The following is a 27,192-nucleotide window of genomic DNA, read 5'->3' as shown; positions in this document are numbered from 1 at the left end:
TCTGAGCACACAAGCAATGCATTCTATTACTGAGTATGTGAACAAAATCAATCCCAAAATGTCACAGACAATGCTCTACAAGCAACACATTGTCATCCTGACCCAGTCTTACAGCTTAATATGTATCCAGTCCGGCCACATGTGAATGATCAAACTGACCATTAGAGTCAATAACTGGGTATTTCAGCATCTGTTCTGCAAACATGGTCCCATATGCTCATCATACAGAGTCATTCTGTGTCTACACATTGCCGATGTTTGGATATGAGCCACTTTGGTTGAAAACATCACAGCGGCAGCTTGTAGGCCATATTTCTTACATACGCTACATATCTGACTCATGATACAGTTTCATGTTTATAAAGTAGACATTTAATGCAATGAATACCCCCAGCATTGTGATAATATGACAGCTTTATTAAAAGCAACTACCCAAAGTGAAAATACACTGGTAGCAGATAAAACGTGTCTTAATGCAATCAAACCTGATACTCACTGTGTGGGCTCCAGTATTAAGAACAAGGTGCTTTATATTGATTATAACAGCTTCCCTACATATACGCAGGCAATGTAATAAGCATGGATCAGAAACAATAAGTGGTGTCCCAGTATGGCTTTTCCTTGGAGTCTCTGTAACATGTTATGCTTAGCATATAATAGATCCTAGCTTATCCCATCTCCATAGACATTGAGCTTCAGAGTGATGATTTCTTATTGCAAATTTACTCCTGTAATGTTTGAATAGGTTTTAGTCTCTCTCCGAAGTGAGTGCAATTTTAAGCAGGATCTGAGCTGTAGGGAAAAATACTGCACTAGAAGTTATAAAGGCAACCTATATACAACTAGAACTCTGTACATATCCAACATGAGACGCCAAAGGTGGGCGACATCTTCCCTGAGGCTCCGAGGGTGTTGCCAGACACACAATCTCTTCCCCATAAGTCACTGTACAAGAGAGAATTTGGCATTTGGGGGTTTCTATTGCACAGAACTCATGGGAATTCCAGTAAAGAGTAGCGTGCCAGATCATATTTGCTGATTGTGTTTCATCACTCATCAGGCTAAAGGCTTCCGCATGTTATGTTTTACTTTTATCTTTTGGCTTAAAAAGGCCCGAAAAGCTAAACCTGGATCGTCTCTTGAGGTTTGGCTCTGGACTGGCCTCCTTTTGATGGTTCTCTAAAAACAGATAGAACAAAAAGCATTAAGTGCAAAGTATATAGTGTGTGTTTTAGATTATTCATCCCTTGTCAGCTAAATAATGTAGGGCTGCTGTGTTATATAATAACAACCAGTCAGATTTTTTTTTTCTGTTGTCTAACTGCACCTGACCAGTGAAATCCGAGTATTCACTGGTTGGTATAGGTTGCTAAACAAGGCCAAGACCCTTTAAAGGAATACTGTCATGGTAAAAGATGTTTTTTCAAAACGCATCAGTTAATAGTGCTGCTCCAGCAGATTTCTGCACTGAAATGCGTTTCTCAAAAGAGCAATCGTATTTTTTAATAATTTATTTTGAAATCCGACATGGGGCTAGACATATTGTCAGTTTCACAGCTGCCCCAAAGTCAGGTTGTGCTCTGATAAACTTCAGTCACTCTTTACTGCTCTACTGCAAGTTGGAGTGATATCGCCCACCTCCTCTTCCCCCCAGCACTCAATAATAAAAATCCATGTCCCACTGCGACCCCATTCAGTTACATTGAGTAGGGGAAACAATAGCCTGTCAGAAAGCAGTTCCATACTGCCTGAGATGGCTGCCTACACACCAATATTAAAAATACACTTGTTGGGTCAGAAATGAAATTGTATATCAGGTAGAGTGAATTATTTGAAGTGTAAACAATGTCATTTAGAAATAAAAACTACATCATAAACATCATGACAGAATCCCTACTTTTATATAGGTCCTAAGACACCACCATAAAGCCCTTCATGGGGCACACTGTACTGATATCTCACAAAACCATGGAAAAGGTTTGGAGAAAAGACAAACAGACATGGGCATAACTGTAGGGGTGGTTGCTGTGGAGCCCAGGAGTTACAGGGGATTCAGAGTGACTGATAAGCAATTTTAATATATATTCACGAGAAATGTCTTATTCCAATTTGCTGAGGGCCCAGTAACTTCTACATATGCCCCTGTACACAGAACCTACAATACAGAAGCTAACCCAATTTATAATCCATACACAGTTATTTATGTGGCTTTATGCAGGTAAATAAACAGCTCCAATTTTAGATTATATAGGATTTGCCACATTTCTGCATTGCCTGGTAACACAGCCCGGTGCATTGGTTTCACGAAAGAACAACACAGCTGACCTGAGAAAATAAGCTCCGCCCTCTACCTGTTTCTTACCTGAGTGCCTTTGGATCATGGCATTCATCATTTCATCCTCTTCCTTTTCTCTGTTGGGAAAAAGAGAAAGCATATATAAAAAAAAATTGTGCTTTACAGACAAAATACGCCATTTCTTTCTCAAAAGTGGTATTTTAATCAAAGTGCTTAAAGGAGTGGCTCAATTTAAGAAACATGATCCGCTGAAGAAAAATGAGGCATTTAGTCACATCTGACAAAATTCAGAGCAAAATCTTCCAAGGAAAAGGGTAGTATAAATTCGAAATAATCCCAATATATATCCATTGGATCACCTTGCATTAATATGGAATTAATAGAGCTCGGTGCATTATCAGATTCATACACCAGGAACTGTTGTCATGGCTTTAGGCTAAATAGAGCCAACAACCAAAATTTTAGCAGTAAAAGGTCACAGCAGCTTACTAAGGAACGGAGGAAAAAGCGCTTTAATTATAGGGCAATAAAGAATGTCACTTATAATTTATAAAGTCCTCTGCACAATATTTCTCCCCCTTTATTCATTAGAGCTCTAACAAGGGGTGCAAGGAAGCAACAATGGAGGAGAGGGGGAGCAAATATCTGGAGGAGTGGGGTTCCTTTAAAACTGTACCGCATAAAAGCAGGGAAACAAATGGTTGCTGTATGCAGGGGCTATGTAAACCTGTACTAACTGTATGAGAGGAAGGTGTCTATGTTGCCGTTAATACAGTGAAATACCGTGAGGGGAAATAAAAATAAAAATAAGCAAACACTCTAGGAGAACTGAGAAAATATCAGGAGTGCTGGCCTCTGCCACTGGGTCCCCTGGCGGGGAGCAGGTATGGGTGAGCTGGGCCCACTGGCTAGTGTCCAGCCCTGACCCTGGATAGAGCTTCCTATAAATAAACTCACAAGAGTCTCAGCGGATACATACAATTGACCCCACTGAAGAATTAAGTTATCAATTTGGAAGACTTGTCCATTAAAAGTCACAGTGAGGCTAAAGTCAAATGTGGGCTATTTTTAGGCCAGTGTATAAACACAGGCTGAGAAACAGCCAATTCACTCTTCTCTACCCCCTCTGGTGTCTGCACTAACAGGAACTGTGTCAGCCTTAGTCATAGGTGTCTCTGTTAACAGCATGTTCCATTCAGAATTTAAGGGAGTAACGGGGTTGAATGGAACATGCTGTTAACAGAGACACCTATGACTAAGTGCCGGAGGGTACGAAACGTGTAAGGTGGACCTTGTAGGGTCAGTATGTATCTAATTTTTTAATGTAATCTTGAATAAACATTTTGTTTTTATGGATGAAAAGCCTTGGGACATATATCTTTGGATATAACTTTTTGTATGTTGATTGCCTGGGAACTGGGGCAAGTCCCTCTGGTTTGACTGAAGAGATCAGGCGTGGATTCCCGACATAATATTGTTATTCAGCCTGTGTGCCAACACATGGAGCATATTTTGGTGCAAAAATGTATACTTGCACTTGTGTTTCTGAGCAAAATGCACACATGTTGGGCAGAGGACTGTGCCATCACTTACCGGATTCGGTCTTCATCCAAGCAATCTACAATTTCGCTCCTGTCATTGACAATTAACAGCAATTGATCCAGTAATTCCTTTTCTCTTTCGCTTTCTCCTGGGGTTTTTAGGTGATCTAAAACAGATTCATTAACAGTTAGATAAAACAGAATTTGCAGTACAAATGATATAGGCAGTATTTCTCTGTTCCTTCTCTGCAGAAGGATTGGGTCAGACATGGTCCAAATGCAGCAAAAGTTGTAAATATTCTAGTATTAGCCCTATTTAACATATTCAGTATATGGTGCATTCACAACTGGATACTTGGGTGGTGGTAGCGAAAGGCTCCGATTGTCTGTAGCTCAAAGATAAAGAGTATCTTCAGCCTTTGCAGCACCCCAGACTAGTATACAAGTACCCATGGGAAGGAGAATTGGTTGATTAAAGGAGAACTAAAGCATAACTAATAAAGTAGCTAGAAATGTTGTACATTATTTTTTGGGCTTCTGTACCAGCCCAAGGCACCAACAGCCATTTAGCAGTAAAGATCTGTGTCTCCAAAGATGCCCCAGTAGCTCCCCATCTTCTTTTCTGCTGATTCACTTTATCATTGCTGCTATTGACACGTGAAACTTTAAGCTGGCCAAAGACGCAAAGATCTTATCGTTCGAATCGAGGATTCGTACGATTTTCGAACCGTGTGTGGAGAGTCCCGACATTTTTCGTCCGGCGGAGATCGGTCGTTTGGTCGATCGGACAGGTTAGAAAATTTCTGTCGGCTGCCCATAATATCTCTGCGTGTATTGCCGATCGTACGATTTTCAGTGGGAGACTGTCACTAAATTTGGTTGGACATAGATATCGTACGATTGCTGTCAGGGGCAGAACATTGCTGATCTGTTCTTTAACTAATCTGACTGGTAAGACTTTGATCTGAATGGTTAGTGGCGGGTCGGGAGATGGGAAAGTCCGATCGTACGATGATTCGCCAGCTTTAGCCTGGTGCAATATGTTAAGTATATAAAATATGGCATTTGTAGTCATATTTCCTTTTAGGGTTTAGTTCTCCTTTAAAAATAGTGTTGTTACCCTAGGAACATTGCTTTTACAACATGCACTTATACGACAGAAAGTTTGCATCTATTTACTTAGGAGGAGGAGTTTGTATTCTAGCTATAACTTTCCCTTTTAACTGCCTAAAGATATAGGGTAGCCATTGCTTGATTGCGTCTCTGTTTCCAGGTAGTCACACTGTAACAGTAACCTGAATGGCAGGTTCTTTTTTTCTTCATCTGAGACATTCCCAACACTTGCTCTGGGCCCCAGGGCCTGCCTTCTCCTTCCTTAATTCTTGTTATCTCTGCACGTGCCTGGATCTTACTGATCGGCTGGCATGTTCCTCCCTGCCCTCCAGCAGATACGCAGACACTGCATTTGACAAGAAAACTGCACTCACCCGCTTTTTTCATTAGGTTCCGAAGTTCAGTTTCAATATTGGACTGTTTGTCCTCCAATGCTTGTTGCTTAGAACTGGAAACACCAAGACAAAGAATAAGGAGTTACAATTAAAGCGTCCAAACTTGAGATCAGCTACCTGATTCCAAATAGGTGTGTGTTTGCCTAACAGGGTCGGCGCTACTGAACTCCCGCACCCCATGCCGACTCACTATTTCCTCAGAAATGTAGTGAATGGAATTTGCAGCCCTGTGCGTGTAGTTACAGGCGTCTGCAAACCTTGCAGCTTGTGACCTTTCACTTTCATTCCAGTACGTCAGTAAAGCATTACAGTCATTTGTGATCATCTATGTATCATGTATTTTATTATGCAAATATTCCCTTATGTCTGATAGCTAGTAAAGTTGTCGCTCATTAACGCTAAGTAAAGATAATTTTGCATAAATATTTGGCCACCGGGGGGCACTATATCTTTAGGCATTAGAGGACACTTTTTTTCCCAGTTGCAAAAAGTACACGCTTAGTCCATTGACAGTACATAAAGGGTTAAACTGTTTTTCCCTCCCAACCAGATAAAGACACATCTATCATCTATTATTCTGTCCACATACAAAGCCTTCATGTCGGCCTGCCTATAAGCCACGGATCAAGACTCACATGTAGTTCAGTTCAGATTCTTGTCTCAGGAGGAGCTGCTTTTCATGGATAAGCTTGAACCAATCCACCATGAGTGTGTCCTCTGACTCGTCTACACAGAGCAAGAGAATTTCCAGAGTTAGTTTATATTTTATATCAATTCAAAACATACCTGGCAAAGGACGATGGGTTGTGGATCTCTGCCAAATCATGAGATTTCCCTGCTCCCCTGTTAAAAGGGTTATATGTTTACAGGGAGGTATGAGCTCTGTCCCTAAACTGCAGGCTTTGAGATAAGGGGCAGCTCATTATACAGAGGGCTTAACTGTGGACTGATACATTTTTTTTTAATAGCTTCACCTCTGCAAACGGTGTTTATCAATAATGATCAGCCTGTAGTTGTTCTGGCTGAACTACAAGTCCCAGCATTCAGCAACAGCAAATCACACTGGGCACAGATGTACCGACCATGGGTCTATCATTTGTGCTAAGTGCAGTTCCCAAGAAAACCCTCAGTTTCCCATCTGCTGTTTTAGGGATCAAAGGTTAGTTCTCACTAGGAAATAACAATAGTTTGGTATAATGAAGAAGTGCTGTTGATGCTGGGAGCTATTAGTCAGCAAGTGTATGTGTGTGTGTGGGGGGGGGGGAGACAGGATTTAAAGGAAACGGCAGCAAAAAGTCCAAAAGTCTGGGCACTGCACAGCTATTAATTTCTGCCCTTTTAAATGAGGGTTGCAATAATGACAAACGTCAGCACTAGGAGCGGCACAGAGGGGCAACAGCTTGTGTGCGGTCTCACCTCCATCACAGATGCGCAGCTGCTTCTCCATTTCCACTCCCTGCTGTTCCAAGGCATCCAGCTCCTGCTCTATAATCTGCAGCTGCCTCTGGATCTCCTCCTCTGGGATATATTCAGGTCGGGCCTGGAAAAAAAAGAAAACAGCCAAGTTGATTTGTTTGAATATAAGATTGTGTTTTACAGACTTTTGCAGTGGCCGTTCCCCCACGGCCATGTACACATGTTTCAACATGGTGTGGTTCACCTTTACATAAACTTTTAGTATGTAATAGAATGGCGAATTCTAAGCAACTTTTCCATTGGTCTTCATTATTTATTTTTTATAGTTTTATAATTATTTGCCTTTTTTTCTGACTCTTTCCAGCCTTCAAATGGGCGTCGCTGACCCCATCCAAAAAACCAAATGCTCTGTAAGGTTACACACTTATTATTACTGCTACCTTTTATTGCTCATCTTTCTAGTAAGGTCCTCTCCTATTCATATTCCAGTCTCTTATTCAAATCAATACATGGTTGCTAGCAGGCCCGGACTGGCAATCTGTGGGTTCTGGCAAATGCCAGAGGGGCTGCTATCAGGTGCCATAGAAGGTCACTATTTCATGGGCTGCTGGGACCTGTGCGGGCCTCTTTTTACTTGGAATGCCAGGGCCTATTTTGGCTCCCAGTCCGGACCTGGTTGCTAGGTTAATTTAGACCCTAGCTACCATATTGTTTATCATGAAAATTGAAGAGCTGCTGAATAAAAAGCTTTAATAACTTAAAAAACAAAAATAATAAAAATTGAAAACCAATTGCAAATTGTCTCAGAATACCACTCTCTACATCATACTATAAGTTAATTCAAAGGTGCACAACCCTTTAATAGTAGTTATAAAGCAAAACATTTGCAACTGTGTTCAGATAGACACATGCACTATTGATGGATGGCGGGTTTGGGCCGACCTTGCTCCCCCATTTGCGGGTCGAGGACAGGTCCGGGTTATGCCTGCTCCCCCCGCCCGTGACCTTACACTCCCAGCTTCCGACTTCTGGTTTTATAGACGCCCGATTGCTCGTCCCGCCCCTTTTGTGACATCATCGGAAGTCGGGCTCAGGCGGCCGTGGATTGAGGGACTTCAGGTCCGAACCGTACATAGAACCATAGTTGACAGAAGAAGGGCTTAGCGAACGGTTTATTGAATATTTGGTGATAAACGCGGAAATATAGGGCTGCCTTGTAATTAACAGATATGAGAATATGAATCACAGAAGTTTTCAAAGTATTATGGCAAAGAGAGTCTTGGGTGTGAGGGGCGTTAATTTCTAATCCATAGTTCTGAAGTCAGGCAAACAGCACAGAGAAAAGCAAAAAAGACAGGCACATTCTGCTTTTTTGTATTTTGGAAAGTTGATACATTCCCCTCTATCTATACATAGAAAGGGATTTATGGTTCAGTTTAATCAATGCAAATCAAAGGTAATAACCCACTGTCAATGCGGGGTTGTTAAAGCACACTAGAGGCAGTTTCTATGATGATCACAGGCTGATATAACACATGGAGATTGGTATCAACTATTTGTAGCAGAAGAGAAACAGGTGTCAGGATTTAGCGTGGGAGTTTGTCAGATCCCTTTGTCTTTGGGAAACAATGAAACACTTTTTTTTGGCTAGTATTGGCATTTAAACTTTTAAGGGGTCGCATTCCATTCGCAACAATAGCAACAATCAGCTCGGGCCCTGCACACTGACGTACTGACCTTGTTACGTGGAGCAGTGTTTTTATTGGTTTCATTCCCTCTGGGATGAGCTGTAGGGTAAAGTAAGGTGGAGATCAAGTTAATGCAATATAACAGCAACATCAGATTTCTGCCATGCTAACATTGGCTTCTGTAAATGATAATATTGCAGTTCATTTCTTTTCTTATAACAAAGTATATCCAGTGATATCATCTGCGAGTGACATTCTACTAGACATTCTAGTAGCTTTAATATATTGTAGAACTTCCTGTTCTTGGCAACTCTTTCACCCGTCTTCATTTTTACTAGATTTTAAATGATTAAACTATTATTCTGCATCTTTCCAGTTTTAAAATGGAGGCCACTGCCCTCTTTGAGGATACAATGTTTTGCTCCTTTTTATTACTTATCATTCTGTTGAAGCTCCTCTTCTATTCCACTCTCGTATTCAAACCACTGTCTGGTTGCTAGAGTTAACTGAACCCTAGTAACCAGATAGCTATTGAAATCCCAGACTGGAGAGCTGCTAAACAAAAAGCTAAATCATTTAGAATAACTCAGAATATCACTATCTATATGATACAGAAAGTTAATGTAAAGGTGAGCCCTTTAAATTTTATAAGGGTTGAAAATAAAAGTACATATAGGAATGGGACCTTTTATCCGAAAAGCTGTAAATTACGAAAGGCCATCACCCATAGACTCCATTTTATCAAAATAATTTTTAGAAATTATTTCATTTTTCTCTGTAATAATAAAACAGTACCTTGTACTTGATCCAAACTAAGATATAATTAATCCTTATTGGAAGCAAAACCAGCCTATTGGGTTTATTTAATGTTTACATGATTTTCTAATAGACTTAAGGTATGAAGATCCAAATTACGGAAAGATCCGTTATCCGGAAAACCCCAAGTCCCGAGCATTTTGGATAACAGGTCCCATACCTGTATTATTGTGTTCCAATAAATAAAAAAACAGCTACATAGGTAAGGTGTCCTGCTGGAGAAAACCACATTCCTGGACTGGTTTCCCTTAACCTTGGCAAGATGAAATGATTTGCTCTGTCTAACATCATGTTGTGGCATCTAATCATACCATGATATAGTACAGAAGATGACAAGACTAAAATGTAGCTTTATCAAAGGTTGAAAATCTAATGGCACACCTTTGGTCTAATGGAATTCTTTCTCTAAAGAAGCAAAAAGTTGGCTGGCCCTTCCAGACTAAAGGTGGCCATACAAGGGCCGATAAAAGCTGCCAACAGAGTCGGCATCTTATTGGCCCGTGTATGGGACCCCCCGACGGGCTTCCCCAATCAAGATCTGGCCGAAAGTCGTCCAGATCTCGATCGGATGGGACTAAAAATCCCGTCGGATCGCGGCCGCATCTGTTCGTTGATGTGGTCCCGCGATCCGACCGCCCGTAAAGCCACCGTTAGGATCCGATCATTGGGCCCTAGGGCCTACGATTGGATCAGCCCGATATCGCCCACCTCATTTGGGCATATCGGGGAGAGATCCACTCATTTGTAGACATCGCCAAACGAGTGGATCTCTCCGTGTATGGCCACCTTAAGTCAGCAACCTATTGGCCAGTCATTAAAATCATCAGTCATTGGCCAGTAATAGAATCCATAGACAGATATCTGGACTTAAATTGGGCAGATTTGAATATCCATCCGGACAAGGAATGCATCAATGTGTCGACTTGTCCGACTGGTCTGTGTAGGTCCCAGTTGATGATCCCATCCTTGCCCCTAATGCCAACAATCTGATTGGCCTAATTTGGCCAGCGTATGGGTGGTGAACTCAGTCCCAGATCTGGCTGTGTATGGCCACCTTTACTCAAGAATTCAAAATAGCTCTTGAGAATTCTTAATTTAACCTTAAAGGAGAAGGAAAGGCTTGGTGCACTTGGGGGTGCCAAATATTAGCCACCTTAGTTTCTTAACTATAGAGGAAGCAGACCTGTGGTCTTGGCCCCTCTGTTCTCTGGTCCCCCAGCAACAGCAGGATCTGCTTCCTCTATAGTTACACCAGGGGCTGAAGGGAAGGCAGGCCCATTGGAGGGCCCCATATACAAGCCAATAAGCTTCTGACTTCTGGGAAACAGAACATACCAACGTAGTCACCTAAACTCTGTTAATGAACCTTCCGCATATAGATGTGTTAATTCTGCAAATTAATTACTCTAGCTGTTTATTACTGCCTTCCCACAATCCCTTTAAATCAGAGAAATGGAATGGTGGCTTATTAATCATATAATCATTTTTCAGCCTGCTTCCAGATGATTGCTTTCCTCTGCGCAACAATCATGGCATATTAAGAACAGAGCGTAAATCATTATTTGCATCTATATTTAGCCTGAACTTGGAAACAAGGCAGAGATTTGCAGCGAATCTGTGAAAAGAGTTTCCAGTTGGCCGGCTCATGATTCAGAAGGGAGAGGCTGTTTGTGTTGATGCTGACGGTTGGAGGTGTTGTACAGCCCTTGACTTCAATCGCTCGCTGAGCATTAACACAACTAAACTTATTTATATACTGTATTATTCAGGCTAAACGGCTAACAGTATGGAGACACACAAACAAAACTATAATTATCATGGCCAGGAATGCCACGCATAAAAGGGATATGTTTAACAAAAGATAAAGCTTTTTTTTTTTTAAATTAGATTTATTTGCATATGGGGCAAGCTTTTAAGAGAAAATATTTAATTTAATGGGCACAATTGTAACTCCTAGAACCATACTTAACTCCCAAATTTGACGCTCTTGCTAGCTATGGGACCTATTATACAGAATGCTCAGGACCTGGGGTATTCCGGATAAGGCATCTTTCCATAATTTGGATTTTTATACCTTAAGTCTACTATAAAAGCATTTAAACATTAAATAAACAATAGGCTGGTTTTGCTTCCAATTATATCTTAGCTTGGATCAAGTACAAGGCACTGTTATAATTACAGAGAAAAAGGAAATAATCAAAAATTTGGCTTATTTGGATAAAATTAACTGGGAGATGGCCTTTCTGTAATTCTGAGCTTTATATATAATGGATTTCTGGATAACGGATCCCATACATTAATTATATCTTAGTTTGGATCAAGTACAAGGTACTGTTTTATTTTTACAGAGATAAAGGAAATCATTTTAAAAAATCTGGATTATTTGGATAAAATGGAGTCTATGGGAGACGGCCATTCCATAATTCGGAGCGGTAATACCGAGTGAGTTTCCAGATAATGGGTTCTATACCGCTATTAGCACCTAGGGTTGCACCTTGTCCTGTGAATGAGGGACAAGTTGATGCACTCTAAACAAGATAATACATAGGTCAATAAAAGCTGTTGATTTAGCCAGTCTGGGACCAAGTCAGCAGCTTAAAGGTCCATATATGGGGCTATTCTGACAGCTTGCCTGACCAATATCTGGTTGTAAATCAGGAATAAGAGGGTCTAACACCTGCCTTGATCAGGAATAATCACGGCTCCCTTTGTGCAGTGATCTCAGGCACAATCAATTTTGAATTTTAAAATGTGAAAAAATTGAAGGGCATCTAAGTGCACATCCAAGTCCCATCCACGCGCTGCCCCATAACTCACAGGGACGAGCTGCTCCCAAATATGCACAATTAACTCACCTGCATAGATTTTTGCACCTCCTATAGCCACAAACCGGCTCAATTACACTGGACCAAACTTGTGTACTGCTTTAGGGCTCTTACTCACGAGCGGTTGTAGCTGCGCTCCCCTGCGTTCAGTTTTTCTGCGTTCAGCCGCAGGGGAGCGCAGGAATAGACGCATTTCATTTTTACCAATGGGGCTGTACTCACACAGGCGCGTGTAGGCGTCGAACGCAGGTTGAGACGCAACATGCTGCATTTTTCCTGCGTTCGGCACCTACACGCGCCTGTGTGAGTACAGCCCCATTGTAAAAAATGTAATGCGTCTATTCCTGCGCTCCCCTGCGGCTGAACGCAGAAAAACTGAACGCAGGGGAGCGCAGCTACAACCGCTCGTGAGTAAGAGCCCTTAGAGAACAAATACTAGGAAACTAGGGTTTTGGCCTTTTCAGCAGGTTTTGGCCAAATCCTTCTGCCCGGCGAACCAAATCCTAATTTGCATATGCAAATTAGGGTCGGGGAGGGAAATCGTGTGACGACACAAAACAAGGAAGTAAAAAATGTTTTCCCCTTCCCACCCCTAATTTGCAAATGCAAAGTCGGTATTCAGCTGAATATTTCGTGAATGATTCCGGGGTTCGGCCGAATCCAAAATAGTGGATTCGGTGCATCTCTACTGGAAACCCCTGGATAGCTTATGGACTGTGCCTTCACATCATTAAAGCACTAAATCGTAATCATATCCTCACCGGCTGGTCGCTTGGTATCATCCTTAAGGGGCACGTCTTGCCACTTCTGCGTTGGTTTTGGCCAATCATTAATCAAATCCAAGTTGACAGGCAGAAGTTTTTTCTTTGGCGGTGTTGGTGAGGCAGATGCTGAAAAAGTCATAGAGAGGGTTTTTATTTGGATGGAAGTTAAATAAAGAGCGTGTTAGGCATGCATACACTCCCAATGCAGAAACCAGGCTATATAGTTAAGGGGACAAATCATTGTTGTGTAAAATAAACTCACATTCACAGAATACGATACATGAGAATTGAATAGACACTTGAAGGAAGCTAAATCCTTATTCTAAAAAAAAAATCGAGAGGCATGCAGATACTGGAGTGCTTTGAGAGAAATTATTTCTCTTCCCCTTTTTTCAAGTCAAGTCAACCAATAAATCTCTCAGCGCCTGCATATGATAAACATAACTGTATAAACAAGAGTGTGGGAAAGCATGCACCGACTTGAAAATGAAAGTGCTTTTTAATCAACTGAATATATAAATTATATACTGTAAAGCACATCGTCTCCCAGAAAAGACATTATAAATACAGTAAAATGTGCGCGATGTATGTAACATGAAGTGTCAGGGCGGGTTCAAGGGATTCTGGGACAGATCATGCATCTAAGTAGACACGACAGACACACGACATCTACAATAACGCCAAAGAAATGAAAACAACATGGGAGGCTCACCACAATCACCTGGGAGGTTGCTGCTATTTAGTCACTAATTTTTGTGAATATGAGGGTTTAAAAAGAGATAAAAATAAAACAGTCATCCCATAATTATAGAGAAAGGAACAGGCTGTTTATTTATATAAAACTCTATAATCCAAATGGTTTGTCTTTGATCACCATTTAAGGACTTCCTACAGTAATATAAAGGTAATCATGCACCCCCTATTGTACAATATAAAAATATTAGAGACACCAAGGAGTTCTGTTGCCATGAAAAAGCATAACACCGCAGGCCGAGTGCTTTTATACAGATCATGGAACTCCAAGATGACATTTATGGGCAGATTTCCCTCTAATGTAAGAGGATACTAAGGGGCAGATTCATCAAAATGTGAGTGAACAAATAAAAACTCACCCACGTTCTATTCCTTCCTATGGGGTTTTTAGAACTGTATTTGTCAAATGATGAGCTCACTCATTGATAAATACAATTGGGAAAATCCCATAGGAATGAATAGAACGTGGGTGAGTTTCTATTTAAGCTTGAAACTCACATTTTGATGAATCCGCCCCTTAGTATCCCCTTACATTAGAGGGAAATGAATTCATATAATACACAAGCTTCAAAGGATCAAGTGACTTAAGTGACATCACTAAGCCCCATTTATAAGTGATGACATCACTAAGCACTGTTCATATATATTTCACAGGATGTTTGTGGATCTTTTGTATTTGAAACTATAAATGATACACAATTATTAATATCTACAAGTTTAACACTGTATGTTAGCACCTTAGAAAATGTGTCAGGCATAGATACAGTGGAGATCATTTATAAACACTCGGCGAATTTGCAGCTGGACAGTATGTATGTATTACATATGTATGTATCAGATGTATTCTTTTGCTGTTCTACCTGCAGCTGGCTGAGAAAAGAAAACAAATCCCTTATTGGCTGCTATGGGTTACTGCCCAGTGTTCATAAATGAGTTCCTGTATATTTTTTGCATTTCCCATGCACCCAACCTCCATCCTTCATATAAAAAGAATAGACATGTTCAAAGTGCTCTGAAATGTAAAGCAAACTGAATACATATTGGTGGTTACCGCTTTGGTTTCTGTTACTTTAGACCTATTTTTAAAAAGGTTAGCAGGTTGCACCTAATAATAAATATACAGTTACTGAGCTTTGCAGATTGTATTACCTTTGTCTTCCTTGCTCTGTGCAGCTGATGGGGTGAGGGATTTAAATGGCTTGTTCTCTTTTCCAGGTAAAGTCGTATTGGCCTTCACCGAGTTAATTACAGTTGGTGTCTTCTGGGCAGAGGGTGTCGTTTTGGCTGCATTCTCTGCATCTTTGGGTAGAGGATAGACTTTGGGTTGCACCACACTGCAGAGGGAGAGAGAGAGAAACAGACTTCCATAAGAGAACTGACAAAAAAACAACATCTTATAATCAAGAGCACAGTTAATCTGTAAATGAAACCAATATGTACTCCAAACGTGTAATTATACCAATAATCCGGTAAGAAGAGATGGCTGGAGAAACAGCTAGATTCAACATTGCTCTGTTTTGTAATTCCTGACATCCCAGCACAAAAGCCTTACATGGTTTAAAATAGCTAAATTAATACTGGGCCAGACCTTCATGGCCCCCCTAGTCTCTGGTACTACAGAAACTAAAATCTATAAGCGCAACACGATGATGGATTATTTTAATATGTGGAAGCTTTTCTAATCGTAATTTATACTCCGCTTTGCCAGGCCACGGAGGTATCAAGCAAACCATTCTCATGTCCAGTTATTAAGACTCACCACTGAACCAATACTCTCACCAATGACACAGTGAGTAACTGATGTATAGTGTAAAGTTGCCCATACACTTATAGATTTGCCCATTTGGCGAGGTTGCCATAAGAACAGATTTGTAAACTTATGTATAAGTTCCATAATAACATATAACAAACCTCAAATTATGGAGCTACATTCATGGTATGTTCTAAGCCAATAAATGTTGAAATCAATATAGTCAGCATAGAGCTGTACAATTTTAGTATGTTAAAACTTCACACGGATGTATTTTTTATAAAAACATTAACCTTCCCATCTCCAATGTGGACCTTATTGCCATTGTAGATATATCTTAAATATTATACGTCTTGATTATCTATAACAAAAGCAAACCTGATGGTATTTAGATATAGCATGTAACGTCAAACTCATAATTAAGTCCCAAAGGTAAGAGTGTTTGTAAATGAAAAATCCAAAATACCAAAAAGACTCATGGGGTCACCTCCTAACTCATAACCTTACTCTTTCTTTTCCTTGGACTGAAATTTATACATAAAGCTGGCTGTAGACGCAAAGATCTATTGTACGAATCTCGTACAATTTTCGGACCGTGCGTGGAGTGTCCCAACATTTTTCGTGCCATGTCGATCGGACGTTCAGACGATCGGACAGGTTATAAAATTTCGGCTACCGATAATATCTCTGCATGTATTGCCCCAATATCAGTGGGAGACTGTCAACAGCTTTTGTCTTACATAACTTTCGTATGATTGCTGTCAGGGCCAGAACATCATCTGATCTGTTCTTTTACTACTTTATTTGATCTGAATTGTTAGCAGCAGGTCGGGAGTTGGCACCGAATGATCGTTCATCCAATATGAAAGTTAAATCTGCATGTCTATGCCCAGTTTAAGTCAGTATTGTCTATACAGGGTATAGGGAATAGTACCAGTACCCAGGAAAGGTGTGATCTAAACAGTATAAAGAGGTTGGGCCAACCTCATTGATTGGTTTTAAGTAGGAATGGGTGGGATCATTCTGGTTTTAAACTCTGTGATTAATGTGATGCGCACAACGGCACCTACCTACGGTGCGTAAAGTGGGTCATACCCAGTCAGTATGTACTATTTTTAATATGCTAATTTAATAAAATGTGGACTTTTTAATAATTATGAGTTCACGGCATATCTTTGAGAAATAGTTCTCAATAATGACCTGATCCAAAGTGGCAAGGTGAATGCACAAGGTATACGTAGCTATGCTGCAGGAAAGCTGCCCATCCCTCCAGATCTCAGCCCAGAAAAGCATATGGCAGCGAGTAGAACCTTCTGATTAGACAAATCTCTAGCATACTGAAGTACTACGTGTGCTTATGGCACTGCATAAAATTCACTGAGCTATATGCATGCTATCATTTTACTTATCATCTAACAACAATCAATGGGAGCATTAGAAATGAATATCTCAGCTTCCTGTCTGGAATTTAGGCCCTGTTAGTCAAAACAGACTATAGCTAATCCTCTGTGACAGGGGACAAGCTGCATCTTCACAGCCCCAGAATATTCACAGCTATTTAGCTGCCCGAGGGGATAAGGGGGGGGGGGTCAGAATTTCAACATCTCGGGACTTTCACAGGCATACTTTGTAAACACATCTGTCTTGACTCACAGTGAATTCCCTCAGTCTGTACTGGTAGGAACGGGTTAGTCTGGAGTTAATTACAGGCAAAAGCTCAAGGGCTGGAGATCCTTCCTAACATCTTCTGTGCTAGGATTGTGTTTCTCTCTTTATATATAAACCTTAATGTGTATAGGCAATATATATATCCATAAGGCTGGAGAGGTGCCATAAGTGAAATCAAGGCCAGAAACTGAGGATCTACAAGTTGGTCATCAATTTATCAGTACAGGTATGGGATCTGTTGTCCAGAATGCTCGGGACCTGAGATTTTCTGGATAAGGAGTCTTTCAGTAATTTGGCTCTTCATACACTTATGTTTTGCACTCAGGAACGGGGCCAGTTATCCAGAATGTTTGGGACCTGGGGTTTTCCAGATAACCGTAATTTGGCTGGAGAGGTGCCATAAGTGAAATCAGGGCCAGAAACTGAGGATCTACAAGTTGGTCATCAATTTATCAGTACAGGTATGGGATCTGTTGTCCAGAATGCTCGGGACCTGAGATTTTCTGGATAAGGAGTCTTTCAGTAATTTGGCTCTTCATACACTTATGTTTTGCACTCAGGAACGGGGTCAGTTATGCAGAATGTTTGGGACCTGGGTTTTTCCCAGATAACCCTAATTTGGATCTTCATACCTTAAGTCTACTAAAAAAAATCATTTACGTAAATATTAAATAGGACTGTTCTGCCTCCTATAAATATCTAAATTGGGATCAACTATAAGATATTGTTTTATTATAAAGAGAAAACGGAAATCATTTTTAAAAATGTGAATTAGTTTGATTGGAGTCTATGGGAGATAGCCTTCCCGTAATTTAGAGCTTTCTGGATAACAGGTTTGCAGGTGATGGATCCCATACCTGTACATTTAAGACTTTCAGTCAAACAATCATATGAAATCCTATTCCATACAAACCCTTGTGCCTGTGGAGTTTTGGTTATTGACTTCAGATTCTGCCTCCAGTTTTCAGGGGTTTCTTGTTTGGATACATTAGAGTTAGGAGTAGGCCCTGTAATGACATGTTAAGCACGTTAAGGAATAAAATAGTTCATTCCAAAGGGAAACTTAGTCCCAAATTTCATGAGCCCCAACATGAATCATGCACTACACAAAGCCATGTCAGATACAGTATACACTCCCTTTAAAGACTTTACTCGTTGCAAAGAAATGGCTGCAAATTGAGATTACCCAAAGTGCACCCCACTTCCTATCATCACATAGTAAAATAAAAAGAACTGCACAGAAAACACTTACCTTTAGAGGATATCTCATCAGCCTTCTGCCCAGAACCACTTTTGGAAAGGTTAGACTTTGTGGTACTGCTTGGGGTACCGATTCCCTTACTGGTGTATGTTGGGGTGCTAACAGGGGGCTCAGGATTTGAAACAGACTTTGGAGTTTCATTTTTAATCTTCCTTTCCTTAGGTACTGGTCTCACGGGTTCCACTTTGGTACTGGAGATCGAAGGTTCAGCCGTTTTCTCATCTAATACCCTAAAGAAAAGAACATAACTGAACAAAAACTAGGGCATAATTCATGCAAGTCCACTCATTTTTAGCACCGGTACATTACCCAGAAACCCGTTATCGTGAAAACGCAGAATGACCAAATAATTACAATTTTTAAAAATGATTTCCTTTTTCTCTGTAATAATAAAACAGTACCTTGCAGGCCCGGACTGGCAATCTGTGGGTTCTGGCAAATGCCAGAGGGGCTGCTATAAGGTGCCATAGAAAGTCAGTATTTAGTGGGCTGGTGGGGGCTGTTTGGGCTGATTGGGCCTCTGTGTACCTGAAATGCCAGGGCCTATTTTAATTCTCAGTCCGAACCTGGTACCTTGCACTTGATCCAAACAGATATAATTAATCCTGATTGGAAGCAAAACCAGCCTATTGGGTTTACTTAATGTTTCAATGTCACTTAAGATCAAAATTACTGAAAGATCCGTTAGTTATCTGAAAAAATCCAGGTTCTCAGCATTTTGGATAACAGGTCTCATACCTGTACTTAAAGGAGAATAAAAGGTGGAAGCATTTGGCAGGAGGGGTGCAACCAGCTGCAGTTCAGGAGGGATGGGGCATCTATTTTTTATTCTGCTGTAATCCCATACCTGTACTATAAACTGAAACTGGAATGGATTTATTTGAAAAGTTTGCCTATAACATTGACAGATATATGGTTGTGACTTTACCATACCTTGTTTTAAAAAACAGACACTAAAAAAAAATGCATAAAACCTGCCCCAAAACAGAACCACGGCGCACATTCCATCTATCCAGTTATAGAATAAATAGAATAAACTACTGGTACCTTGTCACTTTAACTGTACTTCTATGCATTTGATAGCTTCTGGAAGTGTAACAAGCATCCCTTCAGGCTAATCCAAACCTAACTGTAATAAACACGCAGGTCTGACAAAGAATAATCCCCCTACAAGTGGCCGCTGTTGGAATTATACAAGCCAAAAAAAGATATATTTACCAATCATCAACACTGGTTCTGATAACTGGGTAAATAAATCTTGGCTAGAAACATATGACACAAGATTGACACATTTATCCTGTGAGCAAGACTTAAACGCTACAATAATCGTCAAACATGTCTGGTACAGGTATGGGACCTGTTATCCAGAATGCTTGGGACCTGGGGTTTTCCCGACATGGGGGCAGATTTACTTGAGGGCCAAATTTGCCAGCGACCGATTCGCAGCAATCGATACACTACACCAGACGAAAATTGGCTCAGACAACGCTAATCCACTAAAATGCGGAGTTTCATTGTGGGCGACAAACAATGGCGATGTTTCATTATCGTTAATTCAGCAATGTGAGAAATTGAAAGCGAAGATGCGCTAACCCGGTTACCCAAAAAAAATTTTAAGGACTTTTGCAGGCTATCACTCTGATAAAAGGAAAAGACGCCAGCGTTTTTTGGACTTAGAAGCTTTTTCCACTAAAAAATATGATGCAAGTAACAGAGGATTGAAGAAGATCTATGTGCTCCAATGTACTCTGCCTGGTCTGAGCTGGTGAAGTCAAGTCTGGCAAAAGAGGTAACGTTCAGTAAAATCCGCATCTTAGTGAATTTGCGGAGTAACGTCCATTCGCTAGTGCGAATGACCTCTAGCGTCTATCTCTTTCGCTAGCGAAGTGATGCCTGTAGGTAAATTTCAGATGTCCCTGCTGACGGTAACGCTAGCGAATTGATGCTAGCGTTAGCCACTTCACCCTCGAGTAAATCTGCTCCGTGGAATTTGGATCACCATACGTTGAGCCTACTAAAAAATTATTTAAACATGACCATAACAATACCCACTGTTTAAGATACGTGCACATAACATAATTAGTTGAAAGCATATCCATGTGAATCCCAAGAAATTCGTGACCAGCGCTGTCTAGGACACAGTGATTAATAGGGTGCTTCACCTTTGAGTTAACGTTTAGTATGTTATAGAATGGCCATTTCAAAGTAACTTTTTAGTTATTTTGGTATAGATTTGAAATGATTTGCCTTCTTCTTTTGACTCTTTCCAGCTTTCACAAGAGGGTCACTGACCCCATCTAAAAAATAAATGATCTGTAAGGCTACACGTGTATCGTTATTGCTACATTGCTTTGTATGCACTTAGGTATATTTTTATTTATACAGCAATAGTGTACAGTAGTTTGGGTCTCATGGTTAGTTTGCAAAGGACTTTCATTATACAGCATTTTATGTCTGGGTAACAGTTGTGTTTAACTTTAATAATGTACAGTGCTGTAGGTATATCAGCTCTTTTCGCTTACAAATTTAATAGAACATACTGTGTGACAAAGGTTGCCTGATCTATACGATTTTATTCATACAAACATATTATTAAAAGACTGAAAGCACAACTGTACATACCTGTGAGGTCTGTATACTGGACTAGGATTCTCTGCTTCCCCAGAGGGTTTAGGAAACGTGGGTCCACCAAGGGTTTTTAAAAGGAAGTTCCGAGCTTTGTCCTTTCCAGTGCTTGATTCGGGAATACCAGGCGACAAGCTGGTAGCTGTAGACTTCCCTGGGCCATGAGAGATTTTAGGAGAAATTACATCACTTGAGGATATTTTATTTGCTGGCTCCACAACTGCGGGACTTGTCTGGAAAAACTTCTCTCGAGCAGTCTTGTTTTTTGCAGCAGACAATTCCCAAGGTTTTGGAGACGTTTCCTTGGGTTCATCCTTCGCTGAGGGGGTAGTCAGCCTTCCAGTAGGGGTGGAATTGATGGTAAAGCTGGGAGCTTTTATTTGCTGGCTGCTCGATAAAGCATCTTTTTTGGGCTCAGATTTTTCTTTATTGGTAAGTAAATCTGTTGATGGCTTTTTAGGCTGCTCGTTAGCAACACTCCGACTGGTGTTTGAATAGCTAGAGCCAAATTTGTTTTGTTGGTCAAAGCCCGTGGTAATGGAGGCACTGGAGTAGTCTTTTTTGCTGCTTACAAATCCCCCTGCTGTCCCGTTTGTCTGCTGCTGCAGCGCTGTGTTTGTGCTACTCGGACTATAAGTGGAGTTGAGAATATTGCGTGAAGGATTCTCTTCCTGAGCAGATGCACCTGTAGAATGCTGGAGTTTTTGGTTATTACTGACAAAGCCCATCGCGGTTCTGTTGGTTGGATCCTGCACTGTAGAGCCTGCTTCACTAAGACCAAACCTGTTGCCTGGAGTTTTGTTATTCTGATCGTGCACTGCAGACCTGGGGGTCGCCCAACTACTCTTGTTCTCATCCACGGTGGCACCACGAGGACCAGCTGGTATAATTGCTCGCGTCACTAGTGAGGTTGGTGCAGCAAGATGATGATTTGTGCATACAAAACTACCAGGTCCATCTCCAGCTTTATATTCCCCTGCTTGTAATGTGCGGCCACACTGCTTGCACCTGCAGAGGTAATAAAAGTAAAAAGATTAGAGCATCCAGTTGTCAGGATGTCTATATTCCAAAAAATTTTTCTTTTTCAACCAACCTAGTTGCTATGAAGGTTGACCACTGGCAGTTTAAGTGCCAAAATGGAGACATGCGTTAACTTAAATTGTAAATAATTCAAGACCAATAAATAGGATAATATAATATATTTCGATATAGCGCAGTATAATCAGTCTGCAGATCTTCCTGAATTTGTAGCTAAGAGTTTACGTCCAGAATTGCATTCTTCTCGGTTTCCTCAGTTCTGACAATTTAAAATGGAATGAATAGCAGTGAGCCTTCTGGGCCACAAACAGAATGTTCCCATCTGATGACTTCAAAAGCACTCACTTGAAGCAGTTTCTGTGGTAGAGCTTCCCGTCGGCCATGTGTCTCTGGACCAAGTGGACATGCTTCCCACAGATCATACAATTGCTGCTCACAGAACTGTTGCTGTCTATTTTCCGTATGCCCTGAAAGCAGAGTAAAATTAGGTAATTAAATACAGCTGTAAAAAAAATGGTGTATTTGTTCAGTGTCTCTAAAAGCAAAAATGCAATAAGAGCTACAAAGAGAGAGAAGTATTAAAGGGGTGTCTGCTCTGTTATTTTAATGGGCCGGTTCACCTTTAAAGGAGAAGAAAAGGCATCGTACACTTGGGGGTGCCAAATGTTAGGCCCCCCCAAGTGATTGTATTGACTTACCTGAAACCTCCAGGCTGGTGCTCCTATCAGCAGAAAACTGCCCAGGGGTTATACCAGTGACCCCACGTAGAGACTCACTTCCGTCTTTCTCCTTCTTCGCACGGCTGCGCATGTGCAGTAGAACGATAAGCCGAACTTTAACTAAAAAGTTGGCTATTTTGTTCAACTGCACATGGGTTTGCAGCAGGAAATTCGAAGACGGAAGTGGATCTATCCGTGGTGCTCACTGGTATAAGCCCGGGCCGGTGCAGTTTTCTGCTGATAGGAGCAACGGCCCGGGGTTTCAGGTAAATCAATACAATCACATGCGGATGCCTAACATTTGGCACCCCCAAGTTTACGGTGCCTTTTCTTCTCTTTAAAGTTAACTTTTAGTATGTTATAGAATGGCCAATTATAAACAACTTCCATTTTTTTTTAATTGGTCTTCATTTTTTTTCTTTTTTTGTAGTTTTTGCATTTCAAATGGGAGTCACATGGGGGCCACTGGCCCCATCTAAAAAACATTCTTTTCATACTGTTGGGTAACTATTATTACAGTCTTTTCATATGGTCGTGTGACTATTATTATAGTCTTTACATACTGTTGGGTGACTATCATTACAGTCTTTTCATACTGTCGGGTGACTATTATTACAGTCTTTTCATACTGTCAGGTCACTATCATTACAGTCTTTTCATACTGTTGGGTGACTATGATTACAAACATTTAATACATCTGTAATACTTTAATAATGTAAGACAACAGAGGTCAAATGATGGATAACAGGATAGCATAGTATATCAATTAATCCTTACAGCTCTCACTGGTGGGTTTTCTATCACAGTGTTTGACTTTGGCGTGAGTACATTGGTCCTTGGCGCTGGCTGAGGAAGTCTCGGTGTGGCCTGAGGTGTTGGCCGGACATCATTAGTAACCTTCTTCCCTGCTGGTTCTTCCACTGTATCCGGAGGAGGACGCTTCACAGCACCCAAGCCTCCAACTAGAATAACAAAATTGGAAGCCATTTTCAGTTACAAGCAAAATCCCCCAAAGTATCAGACCCCAGTCATTAGAATGATGCCAACTACATCTAGGTTCAGGTGCACTTGAATTCAGTAGGAAGAAAATAAGCTGAATAAGTGCCAAAACGTTAACAAAACTGTTGGCGACAAATATAGAGGAATAATTAGTAACGGTGGCTAGACATCACTAGTAGGAAGGGCCTTGACATGGCATGTGAGCTTATATATTTTGGCCAAAATCTGGTACTTACACCTCAATTTTGCAAGATGTATTTAAAGGGATAAGTTAAGGGATGAGCTAAGTGCTCAGGTGCTTGGAGATGTCAGCCAAGATGAGTAGTTCAGGGTTGGCTGATGATTTTTCAGTATGGTCCTTTGCAGGTCACTGATCAACTTTGGAGTTTGACCAAAGAAAAACTCATGGACCAATGAGCTTATATATAGGTCAGACATCTGGCTTTATACATACAAGCAAGTGTAAATACAACAAAGCAGAAACTGCCGAACTGGATAATTGTAGTTGCAATTCACATTTGCATCAGCCTCAGAATGCTTTCCCTTTTATATAAAAGCAGCCTGCAATTAGTCAGAGCTGCCATGATAATAGGGAATGACTGGATACTGCACTGTTTATGATTGTGCTGTTAACACTCCTTTCATTAAATAGCAACTAACTGCTATCATTGTGTACTATGAACTGTGCAGCCACGCTTTAGCTCACTTTCCACTTCTTTATGACCTGAGCTATAACTTGACTATTTATACTCTCCCTAATAAGTCACTCATTAAAGAATCTAAAGGCCAATTAAATTAATTTAGGGTTTTTCGTTTTGGCTTGAACAAGTTACAACCACCTCCGTCAAGGTATCCTGCCAAAATCCCAGCCAATGTAACAAGTAAATGTTTAAACAGGACTGACTTCCGAGAAAGAGCAACACACACCCTAATCCAAGCAGCATATTAAAGAACCCAAAACAAAGGGAATAAACCAAGAAACCTTGGGGGTTTCTAGAACAGCAGGTGTGGAAATTACTGGGGAATATCAAAGTCTCTTTAAGAGCCAAGGGTTGGGTTTTTGTGAAGCTTTCTTAGACTCTGGTCCCTACATTCACAACAGGGCAATGCACTTGGTGCGACTGTGTTGAGCCGGCCGCATCTGAAGTCGATTCAGCAAAATGAACAAAACTGAATGTGTGCTTTGCCACAAATCAGGTGCATCACACCAATGGGGTTATTTATTAAACTCTGAATGCAAAAAAACCCAAAAATTTGTATTTCTTTTAAGTATAAAATCCGAATTTTTAGTGGGGAAAAAAAAACAAAATTTTCAGTATTTATTATACCCCAAGGATGGAAAAAGTCTGAATCAGAAATCTCAGACCTGCTGAGATTGCATATAAATCAATGCGAGAAGTTCCAAAGATATCTTAATCTGAGCTGGGTTTTGTGCAATAATCCAAAGATTTCTTGGTTTTTGGACAAAAATCGGGTGGAAATTCGTAGGATTTAGTAGTTTTCAAAATTTTTCAGTTTTTTTCCCTACAAACTAATAAATAAGGTGAAAAAAACCTGTGCGGATTTGGTCAGAGTTTTTTTCAGAAAATATTGAGATAAATTCTGACTTTTATAAATGGGCCTCCGAATATTATCAAGGTTTGCCTGGGGTCATTTCCTGCATTCACTGGTTTCCTTTCCCGTGTTCAGCACGCGGATTATGTGTACGCCCTATTCTTTTAGCGCAACTGGCAATTAACGCAGGGTGCTAAGGGAATCCTAGAGTTCCCGCTGGCTTTTTGGCAGTACCTCCTGGGTTCCCCTGCATCAATAAGTGAAGCAGCGCTCAATTAGGAATGGAAAGCAGGAAGGACCAAGAGCTACTATACAGAAGATCGCTCCTTGACCCAAGTACTTTCATGAAATCGGTGGAACTCACTAATCACTGCCGAGAGAACTGCACTTTGCTCACTGCACTTACGGACATCAATGAGCCCAAGTAACTTCATGGGAAATGGCCTGCAAATAACACAAATTGTATGTCTGAATTCTGACTAATAAGGGAGAGCTGAACTTTAAATGCCATTGAATTACTATTTCTTCATTCCCCAGGCTTGAGAACTTGCCAGTTTTTTCTGCCCTGCAGGCTGTTCTGGTGCAGCCCATTGTTTCACACTGAGCTAAACATACACAATGGAGAAATACCTTCCCCTGACCAGGACTTAGATAATACTGCCCAAACAGATGTATCTCTGTATTGACTTGTTTTGATGACTAAAGGATGACTAAAATCCTTTACCTTAAGGATATAAAGTGCAAAAAAAGGACCTAATCATTTGCTTAGGTTGCGTGCATTTTTTGGGGTGGCCATATATACTCAGACTTACAGCTCTCACACTGTAAACGCCATTAGATTTGCATTTGCAAGTCTGAATAATCTCTTTTCTGCAAAAGATTTTTTGGCCTCCTTCTCTAACCACTAAAGGAACAAGAGGGCAAACTGAGAGGTTGCTTGTCAGCAGAGGTCACATTCTTCTATGCTCTGTGGTTTCAGAGAAAGCTTTTACCCCCCAGTCTAATGACTGCAATTGAAAGCATCGGGAACAAGGCTCCATGGAGGATTCTTTTTGATGCACTTGCAGCTGAGAGGGGTTTCCCACAGAGGAGGAGGGAAAAGTCCAGTCAGCTTCAATAGCAAAGCCAGGAGAATATATGACATGCACATGGAGATTCTCAGAAATCAAGGGAGCAACTAATTCTAGCAGTGGGTTTTTATTTGGATGAAATAGGACAACCGGTGTAAAATCTTGTAAATTTACAGCATCATGAAATGGCTAGAGATGCTGGAAATGCTAAAAGTCTGGTGAGCGCATTGACATATCGTTCAGGGACATAGTGAAACTAAACAGTTAAAATCTTTACCCCCCACCCCTGGAATTTGCTTATAGCACCCATAGGCTGAGATTTCTATACTCATAGATGGAGCACAAAGAGTTAGGTGTCTCCCTATATGCTGCATTAAAGAACACAACAACTGGGACAAGCAGGACATTGGTGGTACTAGCTTGTTGTCATTTAGGATATTGGGGGGTGAAGGTGTGAGGGGCCCTGTATAGGTATGGGACCTATTATCCAGAATGCTTGGGATCTAGGGATTTCTGGATAAGGGATATTTCTGTAATTTGGATATTCATACCTTAAGTCTACTAGAAAATCATGTAAACATTAAATAAACCCAATAGGCTGGTTCTGCTTCCAATAAGGATTAATTATATCTTATTTGGGATCAAGTACAAGGTACTGTTTTATTATTACAGAGGAAAAGGAAATAATTTTGAAAATTCTGGATTATTTGGATAAAATGGAGTCTATTAGAGAAGGCCTTACGTAATTCGGAGCTTTCTGGATAACGGTTTCCTGATAATGGATCCCATACCTGTACTTGGCTGTACTCACTGCTTATGGCAGGCATTACAGGAGAATAAAATACTTCCATCCCTCCTGAACTGCATCAGTTCGCCCCCACCAGCCAAAAACTTCCCCCTT

General features: G+C 40.8%; 1 protein-coding gene across 3 annotated transcripts in view; it reads right to left on the bottom strand.

Moving 5' to 3' along the window:
• Positions 1-349: 349 nt before the first annotated feature.
• The window catches only part of micall2.L (MICAL-like 2 L homeolog), a 68,046-nt gene continuing 41,203 nt past the window's right edge, over positions 350-27,192 (bottom strand). For 2 of the 3 annotated variants that reach the window (XM_018234337.2, XM_018234338.2), the window contains 14 exons: positions 23,446-23,630; positions 22,295-22,416; positions 20,909-21,919; positions 18,278-18,516; positions 17,939-18,032; positions 14,757-14,941; positions 12,852-12,980; positions 8,499-8,548; positions 6,762-6,885; positions 5,981-6,071; positions 5,325-5,398; positions 3,890-4,004; positions 2,363-2,412; positions 397-1,179 (listed from right to left, as the gene is read on the bottom strand). In XM_018234337.2, the coding sequence (XP_018089826.1) occupies positions 1,079-1,179; positions 2,363-2,412; positions 3,890-4,004; positions 5,325-5,398; positions 5,981-6,071; positions 6,762-6,885; positions 8,499-8,548; positions 12,852-12,980; positions 14,757-14,941; positions 17,939-18,032; positions 18,278-18,516; positions 20,909-21,919; positions 22,295-22,416; positions 23,446-23,630 (2,570 nt within the window). In that variant the 3' untranslated portion in view covers positions 397-1,078. 3 annotated transcript variants of the gene reach the window in all.

The sequence above is a fragment of the Xenopus laevis genome, chromosome 9_10L (assembly GCF_017654675.1).
Source record: "Xenopus laevis strain J_2021 chromosome 9_10L, Xenopus_laevis_v10.1, whole genome shotgun sequence".
Taxonomy (NCBI): Eukaryota; Metazoa; Chordata; class Amphibia; order Anura; family Pipidae; genus Xenopus; species Xenopus laevis.
Note: the sequence above shows the minus strand (reverse complement) of the source record. Positions and strands in the feature narration are given on the sequence as shown.